The sequence below is a fragment of the Sceloporus occidentalis genome, unplaced genomic scaffold (genome assembly GCF_023333645.1).
Source record: "Sceloporus occidentalis isolate IW3139 unplaced genomic scaffold, rSceOcc1.0.p SCAF_4, whole genome shotgun sequence".
Lineage (NCBI taxonomy): Eukaryota > Metazoa > Chordata > Lepidosauria > Squamata > Phrynosomatidae > Sceloporus > Sceloporus occidentalis.
In genome coordinates this window covers 2,806,845-2,823,787 of record NW_028316984.1, presented here as the reverse complement: position 1 = coordinate 2,823,787, position 16,943 = coordinate 2,806,845, and the positions used below count along the sequence as shown (strand labels likewise).

Here is a 16,943-nt window from a genome sequence, read left to right as displayed (position 1 = left end):
TAACACGGTGCCCCATTTCTCCAGATGATCTTGCCCAACGGCTTCAAGTAAATGTTATACAGCATGGGGGACAGAATGACACCCTGAGGGATGCCAGATGTCAGCTCTCTTTTAGAAGTGCAGCTGTCCCCCAGTGTCACCATCTGGAATCTGCCTGAGAGGTAGGAATGGAGCCACTGGAGTGCAGTGCCTCCAATACCTAACTCCCTCAGGCGTTCCAGAAGGATACCATGGTCTATGGTATCGAAGGCCACTGAGATGTCCAACAGAGTCACACTTCCCTTGTCGATGCCCAAGGCAGTCTCAACTCTGTATCCTACCCTGAAGCCAGTTTGAAGCCAGTTTAGCTGCCTCTCCGGGGAAGTCCCACCCCAGATGTCCCACCATCACCCCACCTGGTGTGGGAACACCTTTGAGTTTGGGCACTCAGTCTCTAAAAGGTTCACCATCACTGTACTAGGGCTTTGGACATAGTGAAAGTAGTTTGGAAGTCATTTGTAAGTCATTTTCCACCCTGCATTTAACCTACTCTGTCTGACATTGAATCACCTGAAACATACAAACACAAAAGCAATATGAATACTCTAATTTAAAAAAAAAAACCTTTCATTAACCTGTGGATATTAACATTTTAATCGTCTTAATTGTATTTTATTCTTTTAACATGATACTTAATATTGTAATAATATTAGCTTTAGAGCTAATAGGAGCACTACAGACATGGTATTTGCCCTTAGACAACTGCAAGAGAAATGTAGAGAGCAGAACAAAGGACTCTATGGCCTGTTACAGACAGCCAAAATAAAGCAGCTTCGAGTCACTTTGGAGGTATGGTATTTCAATGATACATGTGTCCTAAGAGTCCAAAGGCCGCACCAAAGCCACGCTCCAGTCCTAAGGACTGGAGTGCAGCTTTGGTGAAGCTTCCATCTTGTTTTGCAACAGCTGCAGAGCTCTTTGGACTGGAAGTCAGTCTGAAGAAAACGGAAGTTCTCTACCAGCTGGCACCTCAGGAAGAACACTACCATCCCCACATCACTGTAGGCACATCTGTGCTTAAGTCCATCCAGCAGTTCACCTACCTGGGAAGCATCATCTCCTCAGATGCCAAGATTGATAAAGAGATTGATCACAGATTAGCAAAGGCATATAGTGCATTCGGAAGGCTTCACAAAAGAGTCTGGAGTAACAAACACTTGAGGCGAAGCACAAAAATCAGTGTGTATAGAGCCATTGTACTGTCTGTTCTCCTCTATGAGTCTGAAACATGGGTCACCTATCGCCAACACCTACGACTCGAACGCTTTCATCAGCGCTGTTTACACACAATTCTAAATATACACTGGACTGACTATGTGACAAATGTTGCTGTCCTTGAGCAAGCAAGGATCACTAGCATTGAGCCCATGCTATTGAGGACGCAGCTGCACTGGGCAGGACATGTTTCTAGGATGAAGGACCATCGCCTCCCCAAAATAGTATTCTATGGTGAACTCACCACAGGTCAGCGTAAGAGGGGTGCCCCAAAGAAAAGATACAAGGACTTCCTGAAACAACATCTCAGGCTCAGCCAAATTGATCAGCAACAATGGTCTGCCCTGGCCTTGCACCGGGAGGCATAGAGACGCACTATCCACGATGCTGCAGCCTTTTTCGAAAACTCACACCAAATGAGTCTCGAAGAGAAACGACAACGCAGAAAGAACCGCAACCTGGAAACATCACCCAAGGAGACTTTCCGCTGTGCTTTCTGTTTATCCCAGATTGGCCTTTTTAGTCACCAACGCGCTTGTAGAAAGTGCGGGATGAGTCCTTCCTGAATCTTTGTTTGCGAAGCAAAGCCAGAGAGAGAATAATTTAATTCTATTTTAATGTACTATTTTTGTATACTTTTAATTGTAGTTTTTTTAAAAAAATGTTTTTAATGTTGTCGCTGCTGTGAACCCCAGGTTTGGGATATGAATAATAATAATAATAATAATAATAATAATAATAATGGAGATTCGGTGTTTCCTACTTTTTTTTAATGAATCATGGTCTTTTTTAATATTGGAAACATTGTGTCAAGTGTGATTCATTGAATACTATTTTGCTTCTCAGATACTAATCTCTGCATGACTGGAATGGACCCAAGGCAAAATATCTCATCTCAAGATGATTATCTTCCCCACTACCAGCAAGACGAAGACCCTTTTGCATCAAAACTCTCAAAGGAAGCTGACATAGTAGCTGGATTTTATTTATTAGTGATTGGTAAGATTGACATATTCTTCAAGTGAGTGTTCTTCTTTGTGCTATCTTTGGATATCTATATAAAACCAACATGCATGGATTAGATGTATGTAACATTGCAGTGGAATTGATTGCAGTTGTTAAAATTGTATTTTTATCCTAATCCAAAGGTTCATTAAGAAATGTTAACAAGTTCAGAAGGAAAGTGTTAGAAATAATGGAAGAGGGAATTTCCATTAGAGAGAGAAATATTTATTTTTAAATAATTAAACAGAGGAGACTTTTGTGGCAAAATTCCTATCCTATCCTAGTGGCAGCCATTACTGGACACCCAGCAGCTTCTCAGATCTTTGTACATTGACAGCAAAGGTTTGTGCAGGGCCTTGTTAAACATCGGCGTGCTCCCAGCAATACTAGGGTTAGGGAACGCACACCAACTGCATGCTCCCTAACCCTAGTATGTGTGGGGGGTGCCATCGTTACGTGGCGCCGTCCACATGGCATGCATAACAATGACATCACAAATGCAGGCCATAGTTACACAGCTTATTACTCAGTCACAGGGAACAAACTTAATACTACTGAATACATGAAAGTCTGGGAAGCTACTGAGCATGTAGTTATGCTCAGTGGCAAGGACTTACATGTGTCCCTGTCCCCAGTTTTGCCCTCAAGTGAGCAGCTGAATACCCGCACAGGACTATAGTGAATCCAAAATGTAGTGTAGATGGAGTCATAATACATTTTATGCTTCCTTGTCACTAACCTTGTTCAGCCCTTTGGCTCAACACTCATAGGGCTTAAACTGGGGACACTGCAAGTACATGTAAACCCTGGTACAGTTGTAAGATTGGCTATCCACCCACCTGCATTTAGCCAAACATGAATACAGATCCTACTAAAGGGCTTTGTGAACTATATCCAAACGTCTAAGTGCCTTATCACATTTGGAAAGAAAAGCAAAAGCCAGTGAGACAGCAGCAGCTTCTGTCTTATCTTCCCACACACTTATGAAACACTTCTGTTCTACAGCCAAGGGAGACCATTGTAAATACATGGTTTTTGTTCTGCTGGAAATATCTGTTTGACAAAAGCCATGCATTTACCACTGGCTCCCTCTGGAGGGGGAACAGAAGTACTATGATGTCATGTGGGAGGCAATCCAGAAACCTTTTCTGTCTAGCTGGCTTTCGTTTTTCTTTTCAAATGCAATAAGACTCTTAACTTAGCTTCAGGTGCTCAGAGATGGTGGTGATGGGTTTTGTGTACCATCTCCACCACTTTGTCCTGCATGTGTTTAGGCTATGGAGTTTATCACCTGTGCAGAAACGGGATTTAAAAAAACAGGGGGAAAAAACCACCAAAGCGGGTATTTTTTTGTACACAACAAGGTTAATGTGACAAAACCGACCCCTTTTTACTTTCAGGATTGTCATTAATGCTAACATCATCTGAATAATAATAATAATAATAATAATAATAATAATAATAATAATGATTTATTTATAGCCTGCCCAATCACAAAGAATCCGGGCGGGTTACAACAATAAAATACATCAATTACAATAGAGTTAAAAATCAAACCCTAGACCTACCGCCCCCCCCCCCCATACCCAGTACTAAAACAGAATTAAACAATAATAGTATAAAAAACATTAAAAACATTAAAAGCATTTTAAAAAAGGCAGAAACATAGGTGGGGAAGAATAGAAAAATGAGGGGACAATATCTCTATATCTGGGGAGGGTAACTAAGTTGGAAAGGCCTGCCGGAAGAGATCTGTCTTGAGTGCTTTCTTAAAAGCTGTCAGAGTGGAAATGTGATGGATCTCCTCCAGCAGGTCGTTCCATAGTTTAGGAGCAGTAGTAGAGAAGGCCCTCTGGGAAACTGATGTTAACCTAGATTTTTTTGGCTGTAGTAGATTTTTTCCAGAGGACTTTAGTGTGCGGGGAGGACATGTAGGGCTTTAAAGGTGATCACCAACACCTTGTACTTTGCCTGGAAACTAATAGGCAGCCAGTGCAGGGACTTCAAGACCGGTGTTATATGGACATTCCTAGAAGTTCCCGTGATCAATCTGGCTGCCATATTTTGTACCAACTGAAGTTTCCAAATTTGGCACAAGGGTAGCCCCAAGTAGAGTGCATTACAGAAGTCCAATCGAGAGGTTACCAGTGCATGTACTACTGTTTCCAGGTCCCTCGGCTCCAGGAAGGGGCGCAGTTGGCGTATCAGACGAAGCTGATAGCAGGCGCTCCTGACTGTCGCATCCACCTGAGCTGTCAGTTGGAGCAACGAGTCAAGGAGCACCCCCAAGCTGCGAACAGAATCCTTCAGGGGAAGTGTGACCCCATCCAGAACTGGCTGACACAACTCCATTCCTGGATTTGGGGTTCCTATAGCGAGTACCTCCGTCTTACCTGGATTCAGCTTGAGTCGGTTTTCCCTCATCCAGTCCATTACCGCCCCAAGACAGGCATTCAGAGGAGAGATGCCATCTTTAGTCACTGCTTCAGTCCGAGACATAGAGAAATATATTTGGGTGTCATCAGCGTACTGATAACACCCCGCCCCATGTCTCCATATGATCTCACCCAGCGGCTTCATGTAAATGTTAAACAGCATTGGGGACAGAATCGTGCCTTGAGGGACACCCGATTTGAGCTCCCTTTTGGCTGAACAACTGTCCCCAAGTGACACCATCTGGAACCTCCCCGAGAGGTAGGACCGGAACCACTGCAATGCAGTGCCTCCAATACCCAACTCCCTCAGGCGTTCCAGAAGGATACCGTGGTCAATGGTATCGAAGGCTGCTGAGAGGTCCAAGAGCACCAGCAGGGTCACACTTCCCCTGTCGATGCCCAGATGGAGATCATCGACTAAGGCGACCATGGCAGTCTCAACTCTGTATCCCGTCCTGAATCCGGTTTGAAATGGATCCAGAAAATCCGTTTCCTCCAAGACTGCTTGTAGTTGATTGGCGACTGCTCTCTCGATCACCTTGCTCAAAAATGGTAGTAGTGAGACTGGTCTGTAGTTATTTCTATCCAGGGGGTCCAGGGAGGACTTTTTAAAGAGTGGTCTAACTACATGCTTTTGTGGGTTATTCTACTTTCTATTCAGGTTAACCCCAAACGTCATCTGAAATTTTTTTCAGTTTAAATCCAGTTTCTGCACAGGATCCATCCCATGTGATAAACTCCTATATCTGAAAAGGGTTACACTCTGGGGTCCATTTTAAACATTATATTTATTATCACACAAATTATAAATGTGGCACTGTGTTTGGCAGGTGTCCTGTTTAAATTTGCTTAGATTGTCTGTCCATGCATTGAGGCTTTGGCCAGACTATGCTGGCATATTCATGCTGCAAATGTAGTAGCCAGAGTCCAGTTTTAGATGAGATGCCAGCTGTGGGGAACACTGCCCAGAAGGTTGATGGCCAGTCGTGTCACAAGGGGAGCGCAGACCGCAAAGGGTGACATCCCAGAGCGGGATGTTACCCAGTGGGGTGGTACAGTGCTGTGTAAATTTACAGCGCTTTATAAATAAAGGTTAATAATAATAATAATAATAATAATAATAATAATACACCCAGAGGGACTGGCCCGGCTACTGGGTGAGAAAGGGCACATTCTTGCTTCCCCAGCAGCCACACTGGATCCTAAATGGGCCCTCTGGGGACTGCAGCACCACCCCTCAGCGGAGGCAGCCACTGGGGGTGGTGGTGACTTCAGGGTCTAGTGTGCCTGCAACTGCAGCTGCACTGGACCCTGAATATCTTGGGATACGGTGGCTGTCTCAGCAGTGTTCTGGGTGGGCAGGTGGGTGGGAGGAGGGCAAATAGTTCACCCTCCCACACTGGGCGACACCAATATTAGCAACGCCATGGTTGATGATATGTCTAGGGTAAACCTGCTCACCTCCATGCATGAGCTCTCTTTTCTTCAAACTAAGGCACACAATTGTTTAATTACATTTTAAATTTAAATACGTATTTGTTGCTTTTCCAAAAAATTCAAAGATTGCATAGATAACAATAAAACAATACACAATATGAACTTTGGCAGATAACGGCAGCAAAATGCCACGCATTTAAAATAGACTCACTGGAAGTCATAGACTGAACTGTATACTTTTAAACAGCTACACAAATATGCATTTCTAATTCATATCCAGTGGAGACTGAATATATAGAATATTGGACACGGCTTGGTATGGTAGCACTGATGAACTGAATTAGAATTTGATAAGGCAGGCAACAAGATTCATATTTTATAGAGTAGTGGCCAATTTTATACACCATTGGAATGCTAATGTTCAAGAGGAAATTAGTTTATATATGTCTGAGTATAATCTAACTTATTTAGTTAATAATGGAGCAGTGGTCTGCATTCGCCTGTTTTAGCTCTGGTGGGATGGCGCAGCCCTTAAACCGCGCTCCATCCCTCCAGAGTAAAAAGAACCTGGTGTTTCCGGGTTCTTTTTGCAGCGCCAGAGTGACATTGTGAGTGCGGCAATGGCACACTTATGACATAAGCAACACACGGCGATGTGCGGATGCTGCGCATCACGTCAAAATGACAGCACCCGTATGGACAGGACACTGTCATTACTCCACCGCTGTGCCGTACTAGGGCTATGGACCATGCGGTTGGTGTGCAGTCCCTAACCCTAATATCGGCGCCAGCATGGCGCATTTGGCCCGTCTGTTCCGGGTCAATATTTGGTTAATATGATCTAATTTATTTGGTTAATCTAATTTATACTGGTTTTCATTTTGCTTGTGGCTTCCTTTAGTGTAAGAAGGCAGATCATAAAAACGTCCATCGTGACTAGATTGTCCTCTATCTAGGTCCTGAACTTTATTTCACTTGCTCTGCCTTTTTTCTCCTTTTCCATTTTTCCTCCTTTTCTCTCTTTGCTGCAAAAATACCTTCTTTTGCTTTATTTTTATTCTACTGAATCGTTTACTTCCCCTTGTGGAGACCAAGTGTCCCAGGATTCCTCAACTGTTTTCCCTAAAGTAGTTTGAGGCTTTTCTTCTCTCAGAAACAACAACAACTACTACTACTATTAGTATTAGTATCCCACTCTTTTTCCCAGAACTGAGTGGTTTCACAATATTAAAAGAACAATACATTTAAAAACATAGAAAAGACGTTTATTAAAAAGGAATAGCTATTAAAAGAATAATATACATTTTAAAAAGATAAAAGTGTATAAAACATTTTAAAATGAAACATTGAAATAAAAACTACTATCTATCCCTGGGTCCTACCACACTCAACTTTACACTTTACCCCTCTTTATTAATAAATGTTTTCAAATACTTGGTAGTGTGTTTCTTTTGCTACTAAACAGTCGCTTCAAGCCACTGCGTTGTGAACAAGAAGAAAAATAGTTTTTATTTACACAAGGAGCTTATGATATTATTTCTCTTCGCAGCTGGTTCTTAAAGCTTGTGGTTACAAAATGTTGTTTTACTTCAGAGAGATTCCAGCTCAACAATAGGAGGAACATCCTGACAGTAAGGGCTGCTTGACAGTGGAACACACTCCCTCAAAGTGTAGTGGAGTCTCCTTCCTTAGAGGTCTTTGAACAGAGGCTGGTTGGCCATCTGTCGGGGATGCTTTGATTGAGAGTTCCTGCATGGCAGGGCGTTGGACTGGATGGCCCTTATAGTCTCTTCCAACTCCATGATTCTATAATTCTATGAATGGTTTATAAAATTATCACTGCTTCAGTTCTTTCTGTATCTTCAGTTACACTTCAGTGGTGTTATATTTGTTTGCATACACTTTTCCCTACAACCTATTGTATTGGAGTATGAATCCTATGAATATGAGACTTTATACACAATTCACAGCTCTTCAAAACTATTGTGCATCTGAGCCTTCACTTCCCTAGCTCTCCACTACTCACAGAACTTATTACTTTAAACTAGTTTCTTAGGACTTCCCTTGTCCTCTTTAAATTTATCCTTCCTTATCTAGGAACCTAAATCTCAACTGCTCCACAGGGCGTTCCTGTCACACCCAGCCTTCTTGGCTGTTCATCCCTCAGGATCATGGCACACTCTCCCACTCTCAAGTGTTCCTCCACCTTTCTATATCTGCTCATCAGGACAGCCCCCAACTTTTTGTCAGCTGGATACTGATTGGCTGCCCTGAATATTTCATTCAGCCTGTCTCTCTCCACACACTCCTCCATGCCATCTTTCTACTACCTTGAAAGCTGGAGACCACACTTCTCAGTAGCAATCAGTGGACAGGGAAGAAGGGAATACAGCTATGTCAAGGGACTCTCTGTTCTTCCTTTCCTTGGCGTAGAACAAGTTTATTTCCAACCTCTGCTCAGCATCATGGAGACAATGGAGATTATCACATGGGAGGAAAGCACCCTTCTCCCGTGCTTAATTCGTGTTATTAGTGCAATCACACCTCCACACACTTATCCCATTCTTCTCTGTCTGTGAGCAGTAATGGACCTGTCATTGGGTATTAACGTCAATACCCAATGACAGGTCCATTACTGTCTACAGACAGTAGAAGAACGGGATAAATGTGGTGTGTGTGTGATAATCTTCCCCCTGATCGTGCTAATAACATGAATTAAGCATGGGAGAAGGACACTTTCCTCTCCCATGTGATAGTCTCCAATCTCTCAAGAGACATGATGCACTTCAGTGATCCCACAGCTTATCTGATTGATTGAGAGTGCATCACATTAAGTATCACCAAGAAGGTCATAGATCCTTCCTCTCCACCCATTCCTAAATCATGCAACCGGTGCTTGCCAGATGAACAAAACAATTTGTTTCTCTAGAGAGACTCATGGCTCATTCAGTCTCTCAAGAATTAAGTGAAAGACAAACTTAACCCACCTCCCATAACCATAACCCCTCTCCCCCATGTCAGACCTATACAAGAATCCTGGAGCACACACACCACCAATTTATAATAAAGATACATCCTCCCCCAAGATGTTCAGTCAGCATGAGAAATAGGATAGGATGAATCTTTCCTTGCACCCTGTTCTGTTTTAGTTTTGTTTAGGGGGTCTAGGGGCTATTGTGCAGCCTTCTGGGCAAGGGCATGGAGACAAAAACGTCCCCCTTTCCCCTCTGAAGTTTGCTATTCCTTCCCTAAATATTCAGGATGAAAGAGAAGAGTCTACCTTTGTAATATCACTTGAGATGTTGTGCCTAGCCACCCAAGCCTTGTCAGCTGCTTCCATCATGGCTCAAGCCTATGTTTTGTGGGCTAAAGAATTTTGGCTGAGATTCTTCAGAAGGAGGTTGACTTTAGAGAAAAGATCAACAAATTACTCAAGCCTACTGTCTTTTCAGTGAATGCTATACAGTTTCTACCTGAGATCCAGGCAGCTGTGATTCCAATTAATAGGCAAATGACAGGGCAAGGAAAAATGTGACTTATTTCCCCTTTGGGAGAACAAAGCTATTCAGTGACCCCATAGAACCAGTTTTGACAGAAAGAAAAGAAGAAGAAAGCTTTAGCCCAACCTCTCAAGAAAGAGGATAAGAGCAACTCTTGCCCTCTTTCCATTCTTCTCACTCCTGCATTAAACCAAGAGAAAATAGGGGACCTAAGATCAAATATCAAATAGAGATATGCTCACTCTATAAAACAGCAAGTACAGAATTTAGACAGACCAAGATGGTAAAATGTGGGCTAGACAAAGTAACTATTACATGGATTTGTATTGGATTATCTGGCCAAACCCAAAGGATGCTCAACAATGGCTTTTTTTTCATCCTGGAGAGAAGTGACCAGTGAGGTTCCACAGGGCTCTGTCCTGGGCCCAGTGCTATTCAATATCTTTATCAATGACTTGGATGAGAGATTTGGAGACATACTTATCAAATTTGCAGATGACACCAAATTAGGAGGAGTAGTAAATACCCCAGAGGACAGGATCAGAATTCAAAAATTACCTGAATAGACTAGAAAGCTGGGCCAAAGCTAACAAAATAAAGAAATGTAAGGTACTGCACTTAGGGCGGAAAAACAAAATGCATAGATATAGCATGGGCTACACTTGGCTGAACGAGACTACGTGTGAAAGGGATCTAGGAGTCCAAGTAGACCACAAGTTGAACATGAGTTAACAGTGCGATGCGGCAGCTAAAAAGGCCAATGCAATTTTAGGCTGCATCAATAGAAGTATAGTGTCTAGATCAGTGGTTCCCAACCTTCCTTTAATACAGTTCCTCATGTTGTGGTGACCCAAACCCATGAAATTATTTTCATTGCTACTTCATAACTGTAATTAAATAGGTGTTTTCCAATGGCCTTAGGCGACCCCCATGAAAGAGTCATTCGACCCCCAAAGGGGTCCCGACCCACAGGTTGGGAACCACTGGTCTAGATCAAGGGAAGTAATAGTGCCACTGTATTCTGCTTTGGTCAGGCCCAACCTGGAATACTGTGTCCAGTTCTGGGCACCACAGTTCAAAAAGGATGTTGAAAAACTGGAGCGTGTCCAAAGGAGGGAGATTAAAATGGTGAAGGGTCTGAAACCATGCCCTATGAGGAACGACTTAGGGAGCCGGTGATGTTTAGCCTGGAGGAGAGAAGATTAAGAAATGATATGATAGCCCTGCTTAAATACTTGAAGGGATATCATATTGAAGAGGATGTCTTATTCCATCTTCAAAAAGTTATTAAAGGTACTATTTAATTTTCTTCATTGTGCCCAGGGATGGTCAGTGAAGGGTGATACTGGATTTGAAACAAGTAAATTGTTTTGTCTAGCGGAAAAATTCAGACTGAAGACACTAGATACAATCTTGGAAGTTTTGTTGGCTGCTTTCTTCATAGCGTCCTTAGATTTAATGGACGTATTAGCGTACCAACATATCACTAAGATAGGCAGTTCATTTGGTTCACCTATAGGAAAAGTACTTCCAGTAAAAGGTCCTGCCATTAGACCTTTTGTCATCTCTGAAGGTGTTCATCCAGTAGCCCACCAACAACTGAAACACATACAATTCCACCTGTATTTAGACAGCATGCTCATCTACTCTGTCTTGCTTGAGAAAAGGAGCAAGGAGGTGCAGAAAATGCTGTACTGTTTGGCTTCCTATGGTTTTCTGATAAATTTTGGGAGGTGTGACCCATTCATTGGTCCTGGTTTTTAGAATGTCCCTATCAATTCATAAGTTTCCTTTACTGCACACCAGACCTTCTGATGGAACGGGCAGTAAGCCAACCCAACTTCAGTCGCCTCACTCTGGCCTTTTGCCTAGAAACTGAGCGCTCACAGTATAGGGCAGCAATTTATGCCTAGCAGGTGATTACCACCTCAATTTCCTCTCGCAAGGCATCCAGAAAGAAATTCTAAATGTCTTTCTGGAAGGTCTCTGCCAGATGATACAGGTAAAGGGACACCCACCTCACTGAACACCATTGTTGTTGTATGTCTTCAAGCCATTTCCAAATTGTGGTGACCTAAGACAAACCTATCACAAAGTTTTCTTGGCAAGATTTGTTCAGAGGGGGTTTGCCATTGCCTTTTCTCTGAGGCTGAGAGAGTGTGACTTGCCCAGGGTTACCCAGTGGGTTTCCATGGCTGAGTAGGGAGTCAAACGCTGGTTTCCAGAGATGTAGCTATATGCTGAAACCACTGCACTACACTGGCTGCCTTACATCTTTGCACCTGGAATTACTGTTTTTACAAGACTTAGCCCTCTTAAATGCTAGAAGTATAGAATCAGAGTTGGGCCAAACAACAAGGGCCATCCAGTCCAACCCTATGCTGTTTAGGAATACATGATCAAAGCACCTCTGGCAGATGCCCATCAGGCCTCTTTTAAAAACCTCCAAAGAAGGAGATGCCACCACCTTCCAAGGCAGCATGTTCTACTGTTGAACAGCTCTTACCATCAGAAAGTTCTTCCTAACATATAGGTGGAATCTCTTTTCCTGTAGTTTGAATCCACCGCCACTCCATGTCCTAGTTTCTGCACCAGCAAAAAACAGAAAACCAGCATGTTCCATCTTCAATATGACATCTGTTCAAATATTTAAAGATGGCTATCATGTCACCTCTTAAGCTTCTCTTCTTCAGGCTAAATACACCCAGTTCCCTAAGCTGCTCTTCATAGGGCATGGTTTCCAGACCTTTAACCATTTTGGTCATCCTCCTCTGTACATGTTTCAGCTTCTCAGTGTGTTTGAATTGTGGTGCACAGACTTGGACACAGAATTTCAGGTGAGGTCTGACCAAAGCAGAATAGAGTGGGTCCCAGGAAGGGTCACAATTGATGCAGCCACTGATACTGGGGAGAGAGGCTTCTTGTCACAGAGGCAATATGCCCCCATTGACAATGTGGGATCTAGGAGCAATCCTCATGTCCTGACTGTTACTTTAGGGGGAATGCAACCCATGCAGAAGCAGTTGAGCACCATTGCCCTGGATACTTCTAGTTAAAGGGGTGAGTTGCTAAGTTACGTAGGGGTGAGTAGTCTGTATTGAGGAGATCTTTTGTTTTAGTTTCTGTCTTTAATCAATGCCACTTTTACTGGTAGCCTCAGTGTATCTTTGGAAAGAGAGTTTGACCCAGAAAGGAAAGAGATGGAAGTTAACTTTTTAAAGAAAATCTGTGTGTCTTTTTTGCAATACAAAATTGCAAATCTTGAAAATCTGCATATATAATTTAAACATCTACAACAGATACTGCAGAATGTGACCACCTTCATCATCATATTTTTAACGCTGGAGTTAAAATTTCTCAGAATGACTTTGCCCACATAGTAAAAATAACATTAAGAGTTCTGGTTTCCATCTGATGGCCTGAAATGTAGTTCCTCCAAAGTAGCCCCAGGGTTTTCTAACATTTTCATCATGAATGTATTGAGAAAAAGTTAACTGCTATGACTCTCCTGCTTCAAAAAGAGAAATCTGAAGCAACAGCTTTAGACTGATATATTTTCCTGCATAATCATGTGGTGTATTTTTTAAAATTATTTTAAAATCTAAATCTACTATCTGCCTCCTGGTTTTCCAATTCCACCTTTATTTTGAAGAGTCATTTTGTTCCATCCAAGACCCAAGAAATACCTGTATCTCTTATCTGATGTGACAGGAGAAGCTAGAATTTTATCTTGTGTGTACTGTAATTCATAATGTAGGAATCTCCTCAGGCAGCTTGAAAAAAGTTTGGGTTTGATGTAGATCACCACTCATCCCTTTAGCAATCATACCCTGATGATCCACTAGGTTCTACTCTTGCTCCCACTCTCTTTAACATCTAGGCGAAATTGCTGAAGACTGTAATTTAGTGTTTCATCCACAAGGCTGGATGTTGTTCAGTCACTTTTAAATATAGTCATTCTTTCCTTACAAAAATATAGTCACTCACCCTTCACAGCTCCTACAAAAAAAATAAATAAACATAACCCTTTCCTTCCCACACCACAAACAAGGAGCTGTTATTAGATTTGCAAAAAACATGCTTACATAGAGAGGATGTAATTTGGCACTGGACGTGTGTGTGTGTGTGTGTTTGTGTTTTAAGAACAACCAGTAGTCAGGAGTCAAACACATGTGTGTGAATATGAGAAGAAGTTTCCTCTGACATCACAGCCCTGTTGAATATCTGTTGCTCAAACTAGACCCCTTCTCTGGCAGATAAGGGAAGCTCTCACTGGTGCCAAGGGTTGTTTTCTCCCCGTGCCAGATAGCAACTCTGGGAGATGGGAACAGGGCAGGTATGGGGAACTTGGAATTTGACCTGGAAGACTACCCCGTCTGGCCCAAGACTACCCCATCTGGCCCATCTGAAATCCTGTGCCCTTCTAGAAAGAAGATAATAGAGATTATCACACAGGGGTTATCCTTGTCCCAGAGGTGCGGCTGCTCTGTGTGTGTCCTTAGTTTCACTTTACCTTCCAAAAAGACGCCAACCAGTCAAATGTTTTTAACTGTTTACTCACAAACTAAAACCAACAACCAAAGAAACTCCATTCACACAGCCAGGCTCCCCCCGATTCTCCTCAGTTGCATCACTGAGGGCTAGAAGTGGGTCTCTCGGGGCACGTGTAGGTCTTCTCCAGGCATTCCCAGTCAGCCTCTTCCAGGCTGGGTCCTTGCTCCCACATCTGTCCTTTTGGGTCCCACCACACCCCTTCTAAACTCAAGCTTCCAGGAGAGATGGTACCTTCAGCTTCTCAGCCCCAGAAGCTTTCCTTCCCACCTTGTGTCTTGCAGTCAAACTTCCATGTGGGGTCCCACCCTAGGTCTACATCGTCCTCTTTGCAGGGTCACTGGCCAGCCGTCTCTCCCTGGGCTGCAAACCACAGTCTCTGTCCCAACTACCAGGAGGACATTTTCCATCGCCGCCCCGGCCCTTTGGAACACGCTGCCCATAGAGCTCCGCTCAGCTACCTCCCTGGCCCAATTTAGACGGGACTTAAAGACCTTCCTGTTTGGGATTGCATTCCCTGAATAAGGTCCTCCTATAGGCCTCCTTCCACCGCACTGGCAACGGGACTGGCTAACCTGGGGCCTTTTGTTTTTATGTTCATGTATCTGCTGTATGATTTTAATGTTTATTGTTTATTGTATTTTAATTGCTGTAAACCGCCCTGATCTGATGGAAGGGCGGTATATAAATAAAAATTTTATTATTTATTTATTTATTAACTCTCCTTGCCCAACTCTTCTGCATCGATTCCTCCTCCCCGCGTTCACCTGTCCCTCTCCTTTTATCCTCCTGCTCTCAGTTTTGGCTTCCACCTCCTTCTTTTCTCCCGGGTCCTGTAACCCCTCTACTCCCTGCTCGGGTTCCTCTTCTGTCTCCTGAGCTGTAGCCCTACCAACCTGACCCCTCCCATTCCCCTCCTGGCTACACTCATCCTTAACTTGTTCTTGTCCCATCCTTCCCATGCGACCACGGGAAGGACATTCAGATGATGTGTCAAGCAGATCCCATCATTAACCTGTCCAAAAAGCGTGATTGACCACAATCACACAAAAGACTGTCAGATGACATCATGCAGATCCTGTCACTAACCTATCATTAATGTAACACTGGCCGGCATTTTGTATTAACAGAGATTTGTGTTATTGCAATGCTGCTTTAAGAATGGGTTAATGGCAGGATTGGCACTACAATTTGAAAGCCCTTTGCACTATTGCAGTCGTGAATGGGTTAATGATGGGACAGGGACGGGGGAGCAATCCCGTCCCTATCCCGTCTGTGTGTAATAATCTCCAATGTAAGAGAGCCACTGTGCCATGGTCGCAAGAAACACTTCTTGAAGCTGCAGCTCTGTTAGTTTTGGCTCTCTCTCTGCCTCCTCAGTTGGGATGCTCACTCAGCTGGCACCTGTATGGATGAGCTGCTTCTTCAACTGTCAACTCAGTCTGCTTTACCATCCTGACATAAATACAGTAAGTAAGCAAATAAACAAATTTACACTTATATTGGATCTATGTGACATCCCAAACTTTTTTGGTTTTGTGGAACATTGATTTGCAGTTTGTGGTTGATACTTTCTTTTTTGTTATTAGCTGCCTTGACTTGAGTTGTGCAATTTGAAACAGCTTAGCACATTGGGTCCAAAGCTCAATGTCTGCAAAAATTATTAAAGGAAAACACACATGTGAAAATTATTGTAAAACTATTTTTACTGTTTCCAGAGCTTATTCACATGACCTTTTGAGGCCACAGTAATGGCTGATCTGTAGCTGACCAAAAACCACATCCACTACAGGTTCAAAAGGTTGTGTGAAAGACTCAAAATATTGTAGTATCTTTTGTCCCTCCTTGTAAATAGGACTTTGTAAATTTAACTTGGTTGTGGAGGTAAAACTATTTTTGGAAAAAAGTATACATGGAAAAACTGAAATTTACCTCCATTCAGTCTTCGAATTCACTGTTCTGATTATGTTCAGAGAATAAGAAGGTTCTATTTTTTAATGATGGTTTGATTCAGTAAGAAAAAAAAGACGAATTGCAAGACTGTTGCTGCACTCTTGTTGTTTTACTTCTGGGCAATAAAATAGCTTGATGGAAGATGTTCAGCTGTTATGAAACTTCTTTTGGTATATTTTTGGCTGATTTTTATCCTCTTTGTCTAGTGGGAAAGAGTTGTAGCTACTGTTTTTTAAGATTGTGCTTACATAGCAGAAGCAATTCACAGTTCAAAATGATATGCTGTACAGGATTTCTTTTATGATATCTAATGCGTTCCTCAGAATTATGTGTTTCAAAGTAAAAGGATTGAAATATTGTATGATTAAAATGTTGTAATGGGAATGATTTTAATGCCACTGTTCATGTCTTCATATTATATGGACCGTGTACTTGTGCATTCAGTTCTCATCTCCTCAGCCCCATGCTAGAAACTACCCTTTCTGTTTAATAATATCAGGGATTTCTGCTGTTATTACCAAAATCTGTTGCCTGGCTTTTCACTTCTATCATCCTTCTCATTGTTGCTATAAATTGTCATGAACTGTTCTGAGTGGTGCACAAGCACTAGAAGAAGAGGCATATATTTCTTTATTTGAAAAACAACAAATGTTGTCACAAAATTTCTCCTAAAGTAAAATCTGATGTTAATTTGATGGTTAAAATAATTTTGAAAAAAACATGAGCTAGATTTATTTTAGGTAGTGCAGGTTATGGATTTATTTCAAGTAGTGTAAGGTACATAGTGGCTCTGCAGTTAAGACACTGA

At 42.4% G+C, this 16,943-nt stretch overlaps 1 protein-coding gene across 3 annotated transcripts in view; it reads left to right on the top strand.

Annotated features, from left to right (window-relative positions):
* The window catches only part of LOC149313426 (opsin-5-like), a 51,890-nt gene that overhangs the window by 13,131 nt on the left and 21,816 nt on the right, over positions 1-16,943 (top strand). For 2 of the 3 annotated variants that reach the window (XM_089523196.1, XM_089523197.1), the window contains exon 2: positions 2,101-2,253. In XM_089523196.1, the coding sequence (XP_089379322.1) occupies positions 2,115-2,253 (139 nt within the window). In that variant the 5' untranslated portion in view covers positions 2,101-2,114. Of the gene's footprint in view, positions 1-2,100; positions 2,254-15,572; positions 15,652-16,943 lie in introns of those variants that run through there. The other variant, XM_089523198.1, reaches the window with a different exon arrangement.